We start from the raw sequence: 23,042 nt of genomic DNA on the forward strand, positions 1-23,042 counted from the left end.
GACTCCCACAGTTCCTCAGGAGAAACTGAGGCAACAACCAGGAAGACTATGCTAATGAGCTGCAGCTTGTGGAAAATTGCTTCTTGGTTCAACACCATTCCTGTTTCATCTCTATGGCTGTGATAAGACACTTTGACTGAGAGCAATTTAGAGGAGGTTTGAGATGTGTAATCATCCTGGCAGAGAAGCCTGTGGCAATGGGACTGGGTCTCAGCCCCAAGTTGTCACCTGACCTACACACACATACACACACACACACAGAGAAAGAGAGAGAGAGAGAGAGAGAGAGAGAGAGAGAGAGAGAGACAGAGACAGAGACAGAGAGACAGAGAGAGACAGAGAGAGGAGACAGAGACAGAATATCCTGACACATCATGGTAGGCCAAACCTTGAAAACTGCTAAGTAGTAGAAGCCAGGCACTAAAGGTCACACATTGTGTGACTCCGTGTCTAAAGCAGACCACAGACAGTGCCCTATTAGCAGGGCTGGAGGGATGGGAGTGACTGCGGCTAAGGGAAAGCGTTCCTTCCAAGGTGCTGAGATTAGGAACAGACGACGGCCACATGTGTGACTGTGAGTCACTAAAACCACTCCATTGTATACTTTAATTTAGTTGAGATAGAAAATTTTGTGTTAAATATAGTTTACCACAATTTTTAAAAAGTATTTTCAAGTGTACATAAATGTAGACTCATGCGAGCACACACACATGTGCACTGTCACAATCTTCAATGCTAAACAACCAGGTTTCCACCAATTTTGGCTAATACTAGCTGAGTACACATGCCTCAGTTTCCCCATCTGTGAAAGGGAGGCTGTGGTGATGTTCCCATGAGCAATGCTGCATGGAGCACATGAATCAGTACTCATCATACTTCCAAGACCTGAAATCATCTAGGCAAGCCATATATATGTACCTTCCTGGTACCTACTCAGGTCCCAGAAACTGCAGGAAGCTGTCCCACGAAGGTGAGACACTCAGCAAACACACCCACCTGCACTTTCAATGCCCACTGTCCTCAGAGCTCCCCGGGATCCCTCCACCAGCTAATATGTGAGTCAGGATATTCTGACTCAAGGCTCTATTGTTTGGGTGGGAAAAATACCTAGAGCTAACATGATAAAACAAACGTTCCAAAGGCCAGCTGTCTGCCCTCCCTGGATCACCACTCAAGTTTGTTACACCTGCAGATGGAGCCTTGTGTAATGACTGAGCATCTGTGTAGCCCCACCTCCCCCACCTCCTGAGGTTGTCCCTACATGAGTGCACCTTGGCCTCCCAGATCCAGCATTATTGTGATAGGACTAGGCTTGACACCCCATCCCCTCCCAAATGCAGAGTCCAGTGCTTGTGTATACCAGGGCACCTCAGCCCCAGGTAAAGCTTTCTGAAGGCTCTGTGGCACCATGAGCCAGCTCTTTGAGGAGGAACCTTGGATCTACTGGGGAGGAGAGCTCAGGGTATGTGAGAATTTGTGCCTCCCTGCCTGGAAGGTGATCATCTTGAAAGGCCAGGATTAGGGGATGATGATGGAAAGGCCTTTGGGAAGACTCTAGTCTACAGCTTAGCATCACCAGTCACTGTCTGCTTGTGCCATCCATGTGTGAAGGTACTAAGGGCCCTGGGTGTCAGGAGGGCAACCCTGAAGCCGAGATAGAGCTAGGAACCATGGAGTCATCCATGCTCAGGGCATAGAATGCTCCTGATAACAGAATGGCACCAGGCTGAGTCCAAAACAGTGTCACTCACTACTCAGGCAAGCTGAGGTTCAGGGCAGGTGTGATCCTGTGTACTCTAAATGATGAAGGGCCCTGGCAAAGGACAGCAGCCTAGTTAGGTTCACACAGACAGGGAGCCTGAGTCACAGAGCAGCATCCCATCCCTGAACCAACTCTCACACTGCTTTTTGAGCCAGAAAGTCTCAACACAGCATTCTATCCTCCAAATGCTTCATCAGGATGTAGTGAGGAGAGAGGTCAGGAACCAGCTCAGCTTACAGTGCAGGCAAGCCACGGCCTTTGCCCAGGTACAGGTAGCTGACCCTAATATTCACAGATCTGTTTGGGGCTCTGCACTCCACAGATCTGTACCTGAAAATGAGACATATGGATGCATGAACACACACACACAGACACACACACACACACACTCACTCACTCATGTACACACACATGCATGTGTAGCTTCAAACACTGACATAGGAGACATGAAGAACAAAGTCATGGTCACTGTTACCCCTACTTTCAAGGCCCAGACAGGAACACTCATGATGGCATGAGGGTGGAGAGATCCAATGGGTCCCATTGGGTCTGCGGACACATCAGTGATATCAGTCTAGGTTTCAAATAGCAGACTGGTTCTGTGGGGAAGAAGGATGCACCCAAAGACAAGGGAGGGACAGAACCAGCAACATAAAGCCACCTACAGCCACATGGAGCCACAGAAAGCCACAGGAAACAACAGAGTTATTCAGAACGACATAGAGCCACAGGGAGTGACACACACACACAGACACACAGAGGGGGGGGGGAGAGACAGAGAGGGGGGGGGAAGGAGGGAGAGAGAGAGAGAGAGAGAGAGAGAGAGAGAGAGAGAACATAATATGCATGAGGAAGCAGGCTGACTAGCCTGTGTGAAGTTGAGTGGCTCCTGTCCTGTAATCAGACCCTTAGTGGGGACTGCTAACCCCAGCTCTGCTGTTTACAGGGCTAGCCTATGCTTCACGGTTTCCACTGGACAATGTTCTCAAGGCCTCTGTCTGTGCTCGCCTCTGAAATTTATTTATTCATTACTATTATGAATGCAGGATGTGGAGGGAGGCACATATGCCATAGTCTGTGTGTGTAGAGGTGAGAGAACAACCTTCTGGAGTTGGTCCTCTCTTCCTCCTTTACATGGGTTCCAGGATCAAACTCAATCATCAGGCTTGTGCAGCAAGTGTTTTTAACTGCTGTGGATCTTGCCCCTGCATTCACTTTTAAGTCCTCTCATGAATGCCCCATGGTGGGGGCCACAGAAGTGACTTCACTCAGTAGTGCTGGGGTCTGTCTCATCTACCACTTTTTATGGTCACAGTGGGGAGGGCTGTTTTTGGTTTCTGCCAGGGATAGGTGCTTGACTCCATACAGGACTATCATCACAATAGATAGTGTTACCATTGACAGTTGAAGAAGCTGCCTTCATGAACTAGACCTTCATGAAGCCAGTTCCTATTCATAGCTAAGTTCCACAGAGGCTAAGTAGCCACCAGGCACAGAGCTCAGCCCCTCTGCTACCTGGCCTGAAAAGACACTGGCCAGCATTCTCACAACCCAGCATGCTGGTGGCACCATGCTCATGGAAGAGCTCTAAATCGGTAGGGGCAGTTTCTCCTGGGGGATGATGACCCAGCCCAGATATTCTCAGGCCAGGTGGAAGTGCCAGTTGTTGCCTGTTCACACTCCAGGACCAGCTAGAGAAAACAGCAGAAAGCCTACAGCTGTCTCCATGGTAACCCTAGCCAGACCCTCACTCTTACCCTGAGAACAGGACTACCACATTCTGCTTCTGAGACCCCAGACTTTTCTGCAGAGAGGAGACCTCTCTGGCCTAGGCAGGGGAATCACACACCTCCACACAGACACATACCCACCAAAGCGGAACCCTAACAGAAGAATCACCTCTTCTTTGAAGGCCTCTACTCTGGACCTCAGTCTTTACAGCTATAAAATGGGACATCTGTGCCTGAGCATATCTGTGTGGCCTCCAGCAGCCATGGCTGCAATGCTGTGGGTTGACATGCCTTAAACATGAGGATCCGGAAAGATTCGATATGCTGCTGAGTCCTCCTGGGCCAGCTATAAGTGGGCAGGTTCTCTCAGGCTTTCTTACATCCAGCCTCTACACTTAACCAAGAGGGTCTGAATTTTCAAAGAGGTGGCCCAACCCAGGAGCTCCAGAGCTCCAGGGGAGGGGATGGATCAGGTTACAGCCAGCGGGTCAGAATCTGGAGCCATCTGGTAGAGCCTAGCTCCCTGCAGGCTCTCAGGAATGCTGCCAGCCCTATATTCAGGGGTGTGACCAACCCTGGCATGGTCCCAGCCTACCCAGCCAGCATCAGGATGCAAAGCAGACAGGCTCTAGGCTGCCCTGCATTCACCTGAGGCTCTGGGAAACACAGGGCTACTCTGTCCTGGAAGGGAGGCTAGTGGAGATGGGTCCTGTATCCACCCCCTCATCCCCACACAGGCCAGCCCAGTTTCCCCAGTGTAGGGAAATGCCCCTGGCTTGAGCCCGACTTTGTTGAGTTCACCCACAGAGGATGAAGGAGCCCCATGCCTTGCTGCCTTCCCTGGGCTGTGAAAGGAACAAGCCACCAGGGTAGCAATCTGCCCACAACAGGTTCTTGTGCAATGCACTCTCCTGAGCATCAAGTGGAGACAGGGTGGGGCTGCACAAAGGTACCCAAGCTGCACCAGACAGAGGGTCATCCAGTAGGCCCTAAGGCCACAGCTTCTGCCATTGCCCTGGGTCCCTCACTAAGACAAGCCGTACAGGCAAGGGGCCTTGGTGCAGGCCGAAGTCCCTTCTGGCTCAGACTCTCAAATGGCCTGCTATGTGCTGAGCAGAAAGCAGCAGTTGGCTGCACAAGGGGCCTCAGGCCTTCCACCCAGATGAGGGACTTGTACCCAGCTGGCCACTCAGGAGAGGGCCACACAACAGCGTAAGTCTAGTGTCTAGGTACAGAACATCTTCCTTCTTTTGGAGCCTCTGGATGAAGCCATCATATCACTGCCTGGGGGGTTGCACTGTTCTTTCTGACCTTTGTAACAAAGAGAAGGTAAGAGGCGGGGGCCCCAAACCCTGTATCTCTGGGCCTAAGAATGGTACCTGTCCTTTAGCCCCAACTCCACATGTGAGCTGCCTGGGCTCTCTGCCCCACCCTGCCTAGGATGTTCCTTTACTGCCCCCAGGGCTTCCAGATCCCCAGAGCTCACTTGGTGCTCCCAGTATGAGCTGTGTACTAGTCCCAAAGAAAAGCTGGGTTCCTCAGGCCATAGCTCTGACCACCCACATCATGCTAACCCTAGACTTCCCTAAGGATAGGACCTGGGACTCAGGCCCAGAACCCAAAAAGAGACAGTGCTTTGGGAGAGCCTATGGGACCCCTCATCAGGTATATATTCCTACCCCAACACCCCCTCAAGTTTCAAAGCTCATTCAGAGTTTTCCACCTAAGATGTCAGGAAACACTCCCCACCACCATGGGGGTGGGACAGAACCCTATATGGCAGGTTTCTTATTAGTTTTTTTTTAATAGTGAGCTTTTATTATCCACAATACAGAAATACATCTGTTGTAACACAACAAGGATTCCTTAATATCCCTTTCTGGTTCTTTCCATGTTAGATGACCGTGTATCCTGACCCCAGGGTGAGCACTCTGTCACCTACCAAAGTGAGGGACAGTTTCCCATGAGTATCAAACCCAGCCCTATTTGTCCCAACATTTCTTCCACATGTCCTGACCTTACCCTGAGTCCCTTGTCTGTCCACAATATTCACAGTGCCCTGCAGACAGAGCCTGTCATCTTTGGGTTAATCCTGCAGTCAGTTCACCTTGTCAGGAGCCCCATGTGCTGCTCACACACTGAAAAGTTGCTTCCCTGCTAACAGGACTGTGGAAGCACCCCACCCAGGATGTATTTGATACCTCCAAGCCCCCCTGCAGTGGCTGGTTCCTGCCGGCCTCCGGCTGAGGCCCTCCAGGAGACACACTGAGAGCATACCTAGGTACCTGTGTGAGCCTGGTACCCCTGAACTTCTGTGAGCCTGTATGTATCCTGTTCAACAGGTGCCTGGCACTTGAGCATACCCTACACATGACAGCCATTTGTTCCCCACCCTGGAAGAGGCTGGCTTGCCCAAGGACACCCGCCCAGCCCAGGGCGGTATGACTTTGAGGCCACAGGCAGCCAGCCAGAGAAGCCTTGATAAGCACAGCAGAGGTGGGGCCACCCTGGGAACCAAAGCTGGGAAGCCGCAGAACCCCCAGTCTCCCCCCCTAACTCCCCACCCCAGTCCTTGTGCCAAGGACAGCCAGAACATTCTCACTTGCCTGGGGAGGTGCCACACCTCAAAAATGCTAACCGAGGGACCTTGGTCTGGGACAGAGAGGGCAAGTTTACACTTAGCGGAAAAGCATCATAACTACACAGATTGGCAGGGACTTCTCAAAGGCCCTTTGTATACCTGTCTTGGGTTTTACCTCCTGGCCAAGTGAGGTGGAGATCAGGTGTCCTAGAACAAAGGGGGGGGTCACCAGGTCACCCAAGATAATGGGATGGGCCTGGGACAGAGTGCCAGCCCCACTTTTCTGTCAAATGCAAACCTGGGCCCCCGAAATCCCACCACCACTCCCATGCTTTCTCTGTGGCAGCTGAGACATTTCCTGAAGGCTCCCAGTGGCCCTTGCATTGGTTCCGCTGCCCTCAGCCCTCCTGTGCCCGGTTGTCATACCAGCAGTGCTACAGATTTAAAGTAGGCTGCAATCCTCACCAACTAAGACCCTTCATAGCTGCTCAGCTCACTAGGAAGGATTCTGGGTGTTGGGTCTGACCCAACTGCAAGGACACAGTTTCTGCCCTCTCTTTATGTCTTCAGTGGAGAGTCTCCTTTGTGTTCCTGTGAACCACTGGCTAGTTCCTCCCTTCATTTTACCTCAGAGTTTGCTGTTACTATTGCACTGCTCTGGCCCATGGCCTGCCAGGCTCTCACCTGCCAGGCCACCCACACCCAGGATTCTCTTGTGAGACCACCTGTCCACTGATGCCCTGGAGACTCCTATTTCTCTCTTATGGGAAGGCTCTTCTGAGGAAGCTGTGGGATACAACAGCTGCCTGCAGATCACAGTGGGAACCTGGGATGCTGCTCACCGCTTTTGGTCACCAAGAATAGCTTTCTAGAAACCCAGAGCTTTCCCCAGGCACTTCCAGACAAGTGTAAATGTCAGGGGAGGGATACAAGAAAGACAGTAACCCTGACATGACGGTAACCCCTGTCCTTGACATGCACACCCACAGCCTTGTCCAGCCTTTCCACTTCACAGGAACACCACAGCCAGTCAGCCAACACCCACGGATCCAGACATGCATCCATGCATGCATCCTGTGATAGCCTAACACTTCAGCTTCCTGAGCCCTAGAAGCTTGACTTGGGAGCAGAGACCACATAAAAATAGTCATTCATTATTTGTGGACTGTGTCAATGCCCACCCAACACACATGTGCACACATGGAAATATGGACTCCCTTCTGGGCCTCTCCCACCCAGTGTCATGGAGCCTATGTAGACAGAGTAAGAGGCAGGGGTGTCTTAGCCCCACTCTAGATCAGCTTATATGGTTGGTATAGCTTATCTCCTCTAAGCTCTGGAGAACTGCCTCTCTACAGATCTTATTTCCAGAATATTCTGAACATTTACAAGGAGGTGACTAGTTCATATGTCTACTTAGAAATAACTCCCTCAAATGCTAGAGACACAGAAGTGTTAGTGAGATGGTAGCTTTGAGGGCCTTTGAATGGTCACACATAGCAAGATATGAAGCTCTGTGATGCCCAAACACGTGGCCACATGACCTGTTTGCATCCCTGAGACAGAGGCCCAGACACTGTCCACATGTGAGGAAACAGCCCAAAAAGCAAGGTGACCTCCCAGGCCACACACACACACTCTCTCCCAGTACTCAGGCTCTGGGATGGTGCCACACCCATCTCAACGGCTCCCTGTCATCACTACTTGCTCAGGATCCGGCATTCTGCAATCCAACAAAGGGGAGGCCAGCTCTGTATGCATGAAGAATTCTCCAATGTCACCTGAGAGGCCAGGTTCTACAGTTCCACCATTGGTGGTCCCCTTCCACAGAGTCCCCAAAAAAAATGGGCATTGTATCTGTCTGCTCAGAGAAACACAGGCAAGCCATGTGGCCTTTGCTACCTGGGCCCACTTTCTGTCCAGTCTGTCTTTCCAGGGAGACTAGGGCACTTGAGGGTTACTCTCTGCCCCTTCCTGCTTTCTACTTGCCTGAAGGATCTGGGTCCTAATTTCTCTGGAAATCTTCACTGTGTACTGCCCGTAAAACACAAGAGGGGGAAGCCACAGCTTGTCTGTGTGCTCAGTGAATCACAGTCCTCCTGGGACCAGAGAGCTTTTGTGAGAGCGCCCGGTGGGGCTCCTGAGCTGAGGAGAAGCTATTGCTGCCGATCATTGGTAGCCAGGTGTTCAATCTGGTCTGACTCAAAGACACCAAATTTCCTGTGTGGTTTTGTACACGCCCTTGGCTTTCAGGTTCCCACAAACAAAGAGTAACCACGCCCATCTGGCTAATGCAATTCTAGGACCCAGCTGTGGTATAGACCACAGCTACCCAGCTGAGCTGTGGAAGGAGGGCAAGCCATACTTTGATTCTGTCAGCCCTAAATCCCCTAGCTGGGGTACAGAACAAGAACACAGGCTTTCCTGAGACTCTTGCCTGTGTAGAGGGAATTGTCTGGAAGCAGGCAGCCTGGCTCAAAGAAGGGTATAACCATGTGGGTAACAACAGGTAGTAATCTACCCCAGGCTGTCCTGTACAGGACCTGTGGATTAAACAGCAAGCTCACTGTCCCTGGGCCAAGCACCATGATATTATAGCCTGTTGCCAGAGAGGGAGCTAAGGACTCTGTAGGAGTGACCCTACAGAACAAAAACCACCTCAAAGGCCTATGCATGCCTCATTACTTGGAAACTGGGAAGGGCCTGGCTAGTTACCAAGTGAAAAACTTCAGGCAGGAGGGAGAAGGAGAGAAGAGGGAGGAGGAGGAAGCAGGGAAGGTAAAGGGGGAGGGGGTAGAGGAAGGTCGAGGGAGGGGGAGGGAAGTGGTGAAGGGCGAGGGAGGGGGAGGGAAGTGAGAAAGGAAGGAAGGGGAGAGAAGGAGGGGGATGGGAAGGAAGGAGAGAGATGGGAAGGGAGAAGGGAATGAGAGGTGGGAGGAGAAGGGGAGAAAAGAGGAAGTAAAAGCTAGACAGGAGAGGAGGAGGAGCTGAAGGGGGTGGGGAGTCCTTGCCCACTCTCCAGACAACGATCTCTGGACTTGAGGTCAGCAACAGAAAGGCAGCTTGGCTGTCTACAGATAGGACCACTGACCTGCAGTGTGGAAGGACGGAAAAACACTAGGCATTTTTTTCCCCTTTCAAGAAGTGCAAGATAGACACCAGACTATACTAGATATGTAAGTGGCTTCAGCCAAAGTCAGGTGGCTTCTCTGAGGTACAAATGTGATCCCCACCCCCCACATTCCTGGGGGCCTCCAGCAGGGCCAGGGCAGTTCTAAGCTGTTAAGTCTTTCAAGGCTCAGCAACAGCCCTCTGGTTTTCCTAGCCTGACACTTGCCCTAGCATTTCTACCTCCAACCCTCCTGCCTCCCCCAAACCCTCAGGTTCTCTGAGACAGGTGGGCATGCTGCTTCTCCTGAGCACTGGTAGCTCCCCAGCCTTAGTCCTCCGAGTCCCAATTGGTCACGTGAACAGGGTCAATTCCGGGCAGCACTCAGCACAGATACTATGGGCCATTCTGGCTAGGTTCCTTCAAGCACTCCTGGGGAAGCCCAGTCTTCCCATCGCTCTGCTGACATTACAGGGCTGGCATGAAGGAGCGCCAGAGCACTGGGCATAAGCTTCCATCTATCTGCTCCATCCCAACGTTTTCCTGACATCCTGTCCTCAGGGAGCAAGGAAGCTAGCCATAAAAGGATCACAACCACCTCACCCTCTCTCACTGTGCAGAGCTGGCTCACACAGCAGACAGAAACCTGGAGACACAAACCCAACAGGTGACACCCAGAATGGAGCATACCCTCAAGCAAGGTAATCTCAAACAGTGAGTTTTGCAATGTGTTTGATCAGGATCCAAGAAAGGGCACATGCTACACACTCCCCGGTCCTTCTACTGGTCCCTCCTCCCCTGCATACTTCTTGGTTATTTCTTCACCAAAGATCTTATTTAGGTCCTCTGCCCTCCAGGTCCCCTCCATCATGACTTACACACCTCAATCCCAGCATTAGCACCAAAGCATGCTCTTCTTGCCCCAATATTTCCCATAAGCTTGATCAGGAGGCTGTGCCCAGTTCATTCACTCCTCCAGTAGTGATGGCAATGTAGGTCCTGAGGGAGTAATCCTACTCCAATACCTGCTGTCCCACCCATCTAGATTTTGGACAAGTTGGTGGCTGAGACCCTCAAAGCTGAGTCTGTGATCTCACCAGGACCCATGAAGGTGCTGATTAGCCCTTTAGGTATCAGCAGGAGGTGGCTGGAACCAAAAAATCCCAGGACCTCAGTGCTTTGGTTCCCTTGGTTCCTGTTACAGAGCAGGACAGGTATATGCTGGGTGAGTTCTGGACTACCACCTGTTTATCTCCGAAAGAGATGGAAGGTCTTGTCCTTTAGTCACTAGGGCAACTGGGGATCTGAACTCCTGCAATGCGTTCTGATCTACTCTAGCTTACTGACAACAAGACACATCTTCAAGCCTTCCAGTCCTGAGATGTACCCTGGCATACACTGGCTATTTCCTCACCTCCTGCTCCAGGCTTGGCTTCGGCACCTGCTGTGGCTGTAGCCATTCCTTAGTTCTGGAAGTTAAGGGAATTTGGGGATAGGTAGGCTCACAGCTTTTGAGCAAGCCTTGTTTCCTGCCATTCCAGAAAACAGAAAAGTCTAATCATGGCAAACGAATACTGATAGTTATCATTCATATGCGGGCCAGGTTTGGATCAATGTCCTCTAACTGTTGTCATGATAAAAATGCACTAGCCCTCACCCACAACTCACAAACAGCAGCCTCAGAGCAACTAGGGAAACAATGCCACCCCATGGGATGGGCTCTGGGAGCTGTGTGTTTGTCCTGAAGAGGTGACTGTGTAGACAGCACCTGAATACAGTCCTTTCTTGAGACTCCACATTCACCTCTTGGTACACTTGCTTTGTTTTGATCAATACGGACTATGTTTTTGTCTTGTTTTTCTCTAGTTAAAAATCATTTTCTCAGCATGGTAGTACATCTTTTATCCCAGCAGCTGGATCTCTGTGAGTTCCAGCCTGGCCTGGTCTTACCTATCTAGTTCCAGGCAACCCAGAGAGCAACAAACGAAGTCCTTGTCTCAAAAAACAAACAAGCAAACAAACAAAACAAACAAATACCCCCCCCAAACACACACAATAACAACAACTTAGAAGCTTTTAATTGAGCTTAGCAGGTTGTTTTTTCCTTTCTTACAGTGTTTTATGTGATTCCCAGTCAAGTGTGTAAACAAGGATATTCCATGATTCCTCCTCTCCTGGGTCTTTTAGGTAGCTTTTATTTGTTTTGCTTTGTTTGAGACAATGTCTTGATGTGTAGCCAGGGCTGGCCTCAGACTTGTGGAAAGCCTCCTGCCTCAACCTCCCACACATTGGGATTGCAGATGTGTTCTGACACACCTGGCTCCATGAGGATTTTTTCACTAGAGACTCACCCTAAAACCTGGGGCCTACCCCCTTGCCACAGTTGCACGATGTCCCCTGCATGTGGCATCTCCCATACAACTGGTTCTCTGGACCACTTGGAAGTGATCTCTGCAGCTGCGTGACCAGTGACGTGACCAGTGAGCCCCAGCTGGCTATTTTATGCTTTGGCCATCTAATGATGGGGACATCTCTTGTGAAGTTCATCTGGTTTGAGATGCTGCATTTCCTGATATGGATTTTTAAGACTCTGTTGCCTTGGCCATCTGCCTGACCACATGCCAGTAGCATGCTCTTCTAACCACCACATCTTCATGTTTTACCATATGTTAAGTCACAGTAGCAAAGGGCAGAGATGTGGTTCATGAAGGAACAGGCAGATAGTGTGGAGCAGACCTCTGCGGAGGTCAAGTGCTCCTTGGGAATGCCTAGGCACAAATGGACTTCCTCTGGGATCCCAGGTTCTCCCCTCTGCTAGGTAGATGGGGAACCTCTGTGAGGGAGACATGGGAATAAGGGCCTCTCTTTCTTTGGAAGCAGCAACCAACATGGAAAACTACGTACTCTGGCCCAAGGTAAGGTGGGGGTCCCCAGGCTGCTGAAGGGGGTTCTCTATAAGGGCAGGGCCTGAAGAAAGTTGGAGGTGGCTTGGGTCTCTAGGTAGATAAGGAACTCTAACTGTGGCTTCCTAATTGCAAGTTTCATGCGAAGGTACTTTGGAGAGTTACTTTGAGCAGTTTGCCCAAGAGCTCAGTTTAGACAGGGTACAGAGAAAGGCATCAACCTGCAAGAAGCATGGAAGAGAAACCTAAAGGCCTACTCCTTACAGATGAGGTAGCCAGGTACAAGGTAGGCACCCAGTATTAGGAAAGGAGTAGCTACCATAAGTGCTTCCTTGGGGCTACAGATAGAGGCCAGGCAGAGGGAGGGTGCCCATGGAAACATGGCGCTCCTGAAGTTGAGAGCAAAGCATCTCCTTGCTGGAGAACACTGTATCCTAAAGGTCTCTGGGCAGAAGGGAAGGAACCCAAAGGAACTAGTAATTCTCTAGCAATACATCCCAAAGGAGAGAAAAAAAAATAGACCACCTGACAAAGAATTCAAACTAGTGATTTTCTTCAAAAAGGAAGCTTAATAAGATAAAACAGATTATAGGAATTTAAGACAATTTAAGGAAACTGGGAAAATTTTGTTTTGTGATATAAATAAATTTGGTAGAGGGCCAGAGTGAGGTGGGAGGTCTGAACTGAAAGAACAAGATATATGAAATAAAAATACTATTAAGAGCCTTGATGCAGAACAGAACAGGCAGAAGAATTTCTGAGCCTGAATACAAGTCTAACAAAAAGGAAAGTTAGACCAAAGATATGCAAAAGCAAAGAAAACCTTCAAGACCTACAGGAGACTAGAAGTTGAGTAAACAGGTACATTGTAGATGTTTCAGAATGAGGAGGAGCAAAGGGAAGAGGCATAAATAAAATTGACAAAATAATTACTGAAAACCTCACAATTTTTGGATGAAATACATACATTTAAGCCAGTGAAGCTCTAAGGATCCCTACTAGATACAACCAAACGCGCTACAGAGCTGGACAGATTGATCAGTGGTTAAGAGCACTGCCTGCTCTTCCAGAGAGCCTGGGTTTGATTTTCAGCACCCACATAAGAGTGCACAAGCATTTATAACTTCAGTTCTATGGTTCTAGCACCCTCTTCCGGCCTCATTAGGCACTGCACACATGTTATACACAAAACACACATGCTGACAAAACATATCTATACACATAAAGTTTAAAAAAATTGTAATGATACTCTACAAGGAACATTATCATCAAACTACCAAAAATACAAGGCAGAAAATTCCAAGCATGGCAAGAGAGAAAGAAGTGCCAGGTGAAGAAGGGGAGTGACATGAAAGGGAATATTCATTAAACTAACAGCAAGGAGCCTTTTGGGCCACAAAGAATGAGATGATAACTCCAGGGTTTTAAAAGAAAATGAATGAATGAATGAATGAATGAATGAACGAACGAACGAATGAACGAACAAATACCCACAAACCAGGAAAACTGTACCTAGCAAAACTGTCCTTCACAAAATCAAAAAATAAAGTTTTTCTAAAGCAAACAAAACTGAAAGAATTCATTAACAGATTAGTCCTATAAGAAAGGCTTCATGTGGTGCTCTCAAACAACAATAACAAAAACCAAACAAATGTCTCTAGTCTCTTCCTAGCTCAAACTGTAAGCTAAAATCCATTCTTTTTTTATTATTTTCTTTTCTTTCTTTTTTTTTGGGGGGGGGGTTGAGACAGGGTTTCTCTGTGTAGCCCTGGCTGTCCTGGAACTCACTCTGTAGACCAGGCTGGCCTCGAACTCAGAAATCCACCTGCCTCTGCCTCCTAAGTGCTGGGATTAAAGGCGTGTGCCACCACCACCCGGCCCATTCTTCTTTCTTTAATTGCTTCTGTCAGAGATTGTATCATTGCAATGATAAAAATAGCTAACACGGAGACTGAAAGTTCAGAAATGGGAAACATTTCAGGCAAATGAAAACAAAAGCAAGCAGCAGGCACACTTACATCAGGAAAGTCAACTGTCAAAGACTAAAAAGAGACAGGGAATCCTGGTCAAGGGATAGAGTCAACAGGTAAATTCCTACACCCAATTGTTATAAAGCAAAGATCATTAGATCTCAAAGGAGAAACATTATCTAACAGAATGACAGTTAAGAACAAACTGTATCAATGGCCAGGCGTTCCAGGAAAAAGTCAGTGGAGAAACGCTGGGGTTAAAATACACTATAGACTAAAAGGATCTACAAGGTGTTCATAAAACACCCCACTCATAGCCACAGAACACCTTCTCACCAGCACAGGGAATGGCCTACAGAATAAAATACATGTTTAAAACTTGGTAGCGCTCCATATCTGACCATTAACTTGCTAAGACTAAAATCAAGATAGTGCCTGCTCATTATTAGATACAAAAGGACGGATGTGGGTAACTAAAAAGGCAGATATCTCCACAGTGAACATTACAATGATGAAAATTAAAGAGAATGCAGAACATGGTCATAGCAAGTTTGTGACTCCAAAGGAACGTGTTCAAATGTCCAATCACTGCACAAAGCAATGTACAGATTCAGTGCAGCTACTAACAGAGTGTCAGTGGCATTTTTTTATAGGACTAAAAATAAGTCCAAAGATTGGTATGTGGCCACACAAGAACCCAAATAGGCTAGGATATTGCATCCCGAAACAACAATGGTGGAGATAGCATAATAGACAACTTGGAGACATCCTCAGGCCGGGGATGTGGCTCAGCTGGCAGAATGCTTGCCTAGCATGTGCAAGGTTCTGGGTTCAATCTGAGGCAGAAAGGGAAGGAGAGGCTAAGGTTTAAGACAGATGGGATACTATCTATTACAGAGTGTTTAGTGCACATCTGTAATCCCAGCAGCTGGGAGGTAGGGAAGGGGGGGGATCAAGAGTCTAAGGTCATCCTTGGCTACATAGTCTGAGTCTGAGGTCAGCTTACATTACATTAAGACCCTGTTTTAAAAACAAACAATGCTTCATAGCTTGAGCAACCAAAACAGAATGAACCTAGTATAAAAACAGACACAATATGGGGCTGAAGAAATGGCCCAGTAGTTTAACCCACCTGTTGTTCCTGATGAGGACTAGGGCTCAGTTCTCAGCACCCACATGGTAACTCATAGCTGCCTGTAACTCCAGTTCCCAAAGATCTAAAACCCTCTTATTGCCTCTAAGGTAACAGGCATGTGCATACTCAGGCACACACACAGACACAGGCACAGGCACAGGCCACAGACAGACAGACACACACACACACACACACACAAACATACACTCCTGATACAGACAGATAGGGTGAGTGATTTTACAAATGTGTCTCCTAAAAAATAAATAAATAAATATAAAACAAAACAAATGAGTCTCCTTTCTAGGACACACTGCCTTTGCCTGGATCTTGCTGGAACCACATCCAGGGGTGTTCTTCTCAGTCCCCATAACCAGACCTGGGGACTTTCTAGGAGGTAGGCAGAAAGTGGGCAAGCACCATGTGAAGTGCTTCTACCTCAGATCTGCCTGTGTTCGGCCAGGGCAGTGGCCAAGACAGTAGCCCTGACTTTATTAGAACAGTAATGGGTAGGAACCTCAGGACTAACCCCAGGCCACTGAAAAGCCCTCTGGCAGCCTCTGTGTCTGCCCACCAGTTTCCCAAGCTCAGGAATGTCACTGGATAAAAATACTGCAGGCAGATGTCATCAGTCTGGCCTGTCTGTGGGGCTTAGAGTTTTCCAGGCAGCAGTTGCCACAGCCCAGGCTGTGAGGGTGGGGTAAAATAAAAGGTGAAGATAGCCCTTGAAAGGAGCCAGACAGCTCTAGGTGGCCCTGCCTGTATGGCCTCTTAACACTCAGGAGCATGAAGACACATGGTAACACACAGACCACACACACACACACACACACACACACACAGAGAGAAAGAGAGAGAGAGAGAGAGAGAGAGAGAGAGAGAGAGAGAGAGAGAGACAGCTTCACCAATAGATTCTTCATATACATGAAGGCAAGGGGGGCGGGGGACAGGGACACAGACAGAGACACTGAGCATATCTAGGCCTTGTGCTTCCTGAAGGAAGCAGCTTCTGAACATTTGACAGACTGTGTATTGCAGCTGCCATTTGTCAGGTCGGACTCCAACTCATTCTCACAGGACAGGTTCCTTCCATCCAGGGACTCTCTACTCCCAGAAGGACAGCGACCCATTCCTTACTTGGTTTGATCCACATGTGGTATATGGGGAAGGAGCTCCTGGCTCCTTGGGCATAATCAACTGTGTGACCTCAGACAGATAATCTACTGTCCTCCAAGTTCCAGGGTTCCCAACTGTACACAGTAGGTAGCCATATTGACAGGTCCTTGACAGAGCCACTGTTACAGCCCCCTCCACCTCTCAAAAGGCCTCCGGGCAGGGCCAGGGAATGGGGCTGGGCCACACAACAGAAGATAACGGGTTCACAGAGGCATTCCTTTCACATGCTCTGAAGCCTCATGAAAAGTCAGGTCCTGTGATGGCCACAGTCACCCTGCTGATAGAGCAATCACTGGCTGCTCTCTGAGGCCGGCAGAAATCTGGGGCTCTGCATAATCAGCAAGGTTATGAAAAGGGATTCCCACGAGGAAGAGCAAAGAGGATGCATCCCAGAGTGCCTCAGGTAGGGTGAGCAGAGCTTAGCAGGGGTGACACCACTTACTCTTTGGCCCTAAGGCCCTGCAGGGCCACAGCCTACCTCCTACCCTACCTGTTACTCCATATGCTTCCCCACGGGGTCTAAAGGGCCTGCACCTCCCCTCAGCAACTAATCCTTAGGTTCAGCATCCAAGTAGCCCCAGTGCCCAGCACTCATCCCTTCATTCTCCCTGCCAGAGGCAGATGCTAGGCAACCCACATAAAAGCTTCTAGAAGTTTCTCTACAACCTTTCATTGGGACTAACCACACATTTCTGTACCATTTTGGTCTCCTTCTGGGCCTGGAACATGCCTTGGAGTCTCCCCAAGCCTGTCAGTCTCATGAAGAGGGAAATGACTCACAGCAAGGTACATAGGAGCCAACAGCTGGCCTGGAATATCAGAGCTGGTGGGACCATGGGGCTAATCAGGGTCCATTTCCTAGATAAGGGTGCTGAAGAGAGAGAGTGGAAGGAGCAGGGGCCCTGACATTGGCCATGATCAGAACTGTACATCTTATTACTCAGGAGCCACTTGATAGAGGCAGCTGGATGCCACCATGCATTGTGCTTTTTAAGTAAGCACTGTTTGCAAAGGGGACACCACACCCAGGAAACATGAGCTTGGACATTACTTTGCCACCAGAGGGCTCTAAGCACCAAAGTCCCTGAGAAACAGAGGCCACAGCAGCTGGCCTGACAATGCCTTGTCATTGTTACACCATGGGTCCCTATAGGCTTCTTCCCTGCCTCAGCAGCTCACAGTACTACTTTGGCCTGGCACAAGTCCCCAGTTCCTTCATGACCCAGGGTAGGGAGGCCCTTCCTCAGGTCTGAGTTCCATGAGATTGTCTCCACCTACCCAGGTGAAAACCGTGCCACAAAGGATGTTTATGGCCACCCAACTAAGGGCACACCAAGATGAAGTGCTCCACATACAGACAATGGTATACACAAAAATGCCAGGTTGGGTCTGAGGACAGGTTGTAGGGATATGTATATATGGACAGTCAGGATGCCAAGAGAGCTAGCAAGATGACAGCAAGGGACCAGGCCCCAAAGGAGATGGCATGCAGAGAAGCCTCAAAATTTATCCAGGGCTGAAGAATAGGTAGAGGTGTTTACAGTAACCAGAAGGAAAGACTGGTTATCTACACAGCCCTACAGTTACCTCACTGCTATGTTCCCATCATCCTGACAGCTGTCTTCCTAGGTCTGCTAAATAATTGCCCAGTGGCCACTCCATGAGAGTCATAGCCAATACAGTGCAGCCCCTGCAGTTGGAAAGGCCAGCCCATTTGACTACCAGGAGCAGCTGCAAGCTCCACTCATGATCAACTCCCTGAGGTACTAGCAAAAGGCACCAGAAAGTTCTCTGGGAACTGAGTAAGCCAGGACTGTGAGGGGATGGAGACAGGATGACCAAGTTTAGGTTCAAGAATGAGAGAGGTGGGCAGTGTCTCTTAAAACCCACTGTTGGTTACAACCAGTATCTCCAAGCAGCTTGACAATCAAAAACGAGTAGATTCTTTGGAACACCTACCCCTGACCTTGGCCAAGGCCCAGCAGCAAGGCAGTTAGATCCCTGTGACCGTGGCTAGGAAGAGGATGCTCTCTATAGGGATACAGAGCCACAAGATAGGATTAGGGTGAGGGGGTGGGAACCCAAGCAGCAGAGGACAGTGCCTGGGGACCATGTCCTGACCCTGTCAGCCAGGGAAGGTCAGCACAGACACAGGAAGAGCTACTCTACTTGGGCCAAGGCAGGGGTCCCCCAAGGAGGGGCCAGGATGTCCGGGTCTGTTTCCCCATACGCATGTGGGAAAGCATACCCCAGAGACTGCAGGACACTGGCTCTCACCCCTGAGCCTCCCTCCACCCCCACACATTCATGCCCTGCTTTTCAAGACCAGGCTTGTCCTTTGGACCACAGAACCATCCCTGTATATTTTAGGGTTCATCTTACCAAGTGCAGAGCTCACAGTTTGCCAGCCACATTTGCTACTTAGAGCAACACCAGGGGCAACCAGCATGACCGTGCATTTTATAAAGATGTTAGTTAGGCTCCCAACTGCTGGTCATGTCTCTTCTCAGGAAACTGCCTGACCCAGAAGGTCCTGCCCACCTCCTGAAGGTGATGGAGATGAGGCCCCTTCCCCTAGAGTCTCAGCAAACCACATGCTGTGCCCAGCAGGGTACTCCCAGCTTACTTACCCCTCCCTCTTTGTAACTAAACTCCATGGGCAGCCAAGGATAAGGCTGGGCAAGATTCACCAACCACCACTCAGGAGCTAGCATCTCTCTCCCTCTCCTTGACAAAGACGATCATAGACCACCAATCTAGAAGCCACCAGGGCCCAGTGGCTCCTGGCTCCTGGGGAGGCTGGGCAAAGGCAAGCTCTGCTGAGCAAACTTCCCGAGGGCTGAACAATCCAATTCAGGAAGAAAGCACAGTGTAAGCACAGACTTCCTCTGGGGCGGGACAAGCCCTCTTCCTCCGCCAGGGCCAGGCTACCACAGTCAGGAACTTAACAACGCTCATTCTAATGACCTGCTATCCCAGGAGGATTCCATACAAGTGTCTGAAGGCTGCTCACCTTGGTGAATGGAGCTCCTGGACAGAAAGGTAACAGAGTAGGGGCTTCTCCAGCACCCCACCCCTTTCATCTCAGGGATCTTAGGATCCAGCAGGCAAGTGCTAGAAAGCAGCAAGCCATGTTTGCTAGACATTCCTACAGTGGTTAAGGCCCTTTGGGGTCTTTGCACACGATTCCCTATGCCCTGAGAAAAGCCCACTGCGGCAGCAAACATATGCAGTGATTCCATCCTCGAATGACCAGCAATGAAGCCTCAGGGGTCCTGACACTTCGGGAGGTAAGGCGGGGGTAGGGGGGGTTGGGTGGCTTTAAGGGCATATCCAAGAATGCCAGTGGGGACAGGGTGTCCAGAGACTTGCCCTGGATACCCTGGGAGATCACTGTCCCCCCTTTGCAAGGCAAACAGTCATCAGAACTCACTTTCGTGAGCCTGGCTCTTGCTGTACCTCAGAGGCATAAACAGAATGCTGGACACCCAGTGGAGGCCCTCCCCTGCCCAGGTGGCAAGACTAGCCACAAGGAGGTCACCTAGTGGAACATCCAAAGCAATTAGCTTCGGGGTCGTTCGGGTAGAATCCTGAGCCAGAGGCTGGCAGGGCACCAAGAAACTAGGCAGCCAGGAAGTGCTACCTCGAGGTGGCCAGGGGAGGCAGCAAGGAGTGTAGCCAGACCATTCCTGGAGATGACTTTCTGTGACCCTGCCCTTGAAAAATGGAGTGCCCTGCCCCTCTCAGGCAGCCTGTGAGAATAAAAGCCACCTGGTAGCAGTGAGGGCCAGGTGCAGCTCCGCTCCCTCCCCCGTTCCCTAAAGCAGGTGCTGTTCATGGACTCCAGACAATGTCACCTGGGCTCAGGGCATCCTACTCACTTTCATCAGCTTGGGTTATTGAAGCTGAGGGCACTCCCTGTGGACATCTTGGGCAACACCAGTGCACCTGTTAATCTATCCTGTAAACGTCCCTGCTGCTCTGAGTGCCTAAGACAAAGACACCTGCCAAAGCCTGGATGGGTTTGCACACAGACACCAGTCACTCCTGGGGGCTCCCAAGTCTCTTGTCACAGCTGACCCACACTAAAAGGTCGGCTCCCAGCTTGCTTTCTCCTCCTGTGGGGACTAACATCTAAGCGCTTTCCTTCCATCCCAAGCGCATGGCCTGGGGGAGCTCCTAGGTTAGTGTACTCTATATTCCAAGTGTCACCCTCCACATGCCCCACTAAGCCACAGCAGAGTCCCTGAACTTAAGGGACTGACTCTCAGTCTGCTTTCTGTGATTAGCCCTTTCTTGCCTCCCCTTGGGTCTCAGTGGCACCAACCCTAGGAGTCTTGCGTGCAAGAAGGTTACTCACACAGTGAAGTGGTACACGAAACACTTCCAACCCGTGGGGCGCTCGAGGAAGTTGTAGACGCGGCCCTGGATGTGGGTGCGCGCCAGCAGCGGACGGCGCGCACTGTAGATGGAGACGCGCGGGTCAAGGCTCACCCTCGGACGTGGGCCGAGGTCTGCAGGGGCCGGGGCGGGCGACACAGGGGGCGACATGGGGGGCGCGAGCCCCGGGGCTCCGGTTGGCGCGATGGGCGCATAGACCGTGCTGCCCGCCGGGCCACCTTCGGCCAGCTCCAATGAGAAGGGACACTTCTTGGCCAGTCCCGCGCTGCCCCGCCGGGCGCCTAGCAGGCGGCCCCAACCCGCGCGCTTCCTCTCAGCACTGGGCGGGGACGAGGCCGTGTCCATGGCCAGACAGGACCCCGGACCCTGCCGCTCCTCGGAGTTGAGGTGAAGGCAGCGCAGAGCGCAGGGCGCAGTGCGGGTGGCCACTGCTGCCAGCCCAGCCACGGGGGGCCGCTGTCTGCTCCGCCTGGGGCGGGGGCGGGGCTGGTCCCCCGGGATGTCATGCCCCGCCCCCAGGACGCCCCGCCCCCGAGCGCCACGGAGCGCCTACCTGCGGCCTGGCTCAGCCAGCGGGCTACCTGCTATGCCAAGCCAAGCCAAGCCAGGCTGATCTCCGCATTCCCGTCGGTGCGCACCTTCTGGGCGCACCTGCTTCCCCGCACCCGGAGGACCGCCCGCCTGCTTGGCTCTAGAGTCAGCCTGGGACGAGCAGATACCACCACTACGAATCCGATAGATCACAAGCACCCTTTTTCTCGCTATCTGAACCCGCCCTAGAGAGGAAGCAGGAGGCAGAATAGGGCATCCCGGGCCACGCATGGACACTTTCCGGCACAGGATGAGGAAGTGTTGGCCCAGCGGACACTGAGCACCCTCGGGTGTCCAGAAGCCTCTGCTGGCGGCGGAGAATGTGAAAATCCCTTCCCAGTAGCTAATCGCTGCCCACTAAGACTGTGGGATGGAGGAGATGGGGACCAACCATGATTGGCACTCAGTGAGAGTGGGTTAAAAGGCAAGTACTAGATTGCGGGTTTTACTGGTAGACATCACCTGTGGGGCTTCCTGAGCGTTTACCGTTTGCTCCCTTTAAGTTTATACCTTCCCAGAGTCACACAGAAGGAGCTTCTTGTTCTGAGGTGGGGTGAGGATAGAATCAGAAAGTTTATGTAGCTGGTTCTTGCTACACTGGCCTTTGTGTCGGGTGGAAGGGCACTTGCATCCCAGGACAATCCCAAAATCCCATTCTCCTGTGATACGCCACACCCACCTCTCACACCAGGCACAAGAATAACTTTCAGATGCTCTTCTGTTAGCTTCAGTTGTCAACTTGATACAGCCTCGGGTCATCTGAGAAGGGAATCAGTTGAAGGACTGCCTAGATTAGATTAACTGTGGGTGTGTCTGAGGAAGGTTGTCTTAATTGATGTGGGAAGACACAGCCCACTGTGGGTGGCATCTGTTCCCTGGGCAGGTGGTCCTAAACTATGTAAGAAAGCAAGCTGAGCATGAGCCCAAGAACCACGCAAGCAAGCAGCGTTCCTCTGGGGTTTCTGGTGAGAACTTCCTTGGTAGTGAATGAGTTCTTTGATGGGAGTTGGTGCTTTGTGGAATATTGAGCAGGCCTGCCTCCCCAGGTTCCTGGTTGAGGTCCTTCTCTGGCCTCCCTTTGAAGATGGGCTGTAACCGGTAAGCTGAAATAAACCCTTTCCTCACCCAAGTTGCTCTTGGTCCTGGTGTGTATCGAAGCGATAGAAGGAAGCGAGAGCAGGTGGATCAAAGGCTTTGGCATAAAAGTAAAGCTACACAGAAAGAACAAGGGTGAGGGACTGTTGGTATAGCCAGAGGTAGAGTGTGTGCCTACTGTGTGCAAAGACCTGGGTCTGATGAGGATGTGGGGGAAGGGCACCTGCCTCAAGAAACTGTCACTAAGGATAACATTTCCAACTGTGCTGTGAAATCCAGAAGCAGCAGATAAAGCAGAAAGCTACCGCAGGGGAAGTAAGAGATAGGGGACAAACTGGGAGAGTCTCCACAGTTTTCACCACCACAGGCAAAGGATTAATAGTAATCTATTAGTATGTAAGGAACATCTAAAGCCTGAGGAGACTGTGGCAGCCAGTGCTCTGGGAGAGTGGGCTGAAAACAGGACCAGAACAGAGGGAAAGAGGAGAGGCATGTGGCCTTTGTGCCTCAGGGGGAAAAAAATGCTCAGCCTCCCTCATAACAAGAAAATGCAAATTAAAAGTACACTCTGATACCAGTGGCCCACTATCTG

The 23,042-nt window shown here is 50.6% G+C and overlaps 1 protein-coding gene across 1 annotated transcript in view; it reads right to left on the reverse strand.

The window, feature by feature from the left end:
* The window catches only part of Kcnq1 (potassium voltage-gated channel subfamily Q member 1), a 323,081-nt gene extending 301,972 nt beyond the window's left edge, over positions 1–21,109 (reverse strand). The window contains exon 1 of the mRNA XM_028771042.1: positions 20,724–21,109. Within this exon, the coding sequence (XP_028626875.1) occupies positions 20,724–21,109 (386 nt within the window). The remainder of the gene's footprint in view (positions 1–20,723) is intronic.
* Positions 21,110–23,042: the final 1,933 nt, after the last annotated feature.

The sequence above is a fragment of the Grammomys surdaster genome, unplaced genomic scaffold (assembly GCF_004785775.1).
Source record: "Grammomys surdaster isolate TR1022 unplaced genomic scaffold, NIH_TR_1.0 205, whole genome shotgun sequence".
NCBI lineage: Eukaryota > Metazoa > Chordata > Mammalia > Rodentia > Muridae > Grammomys > Grammomys surdaster.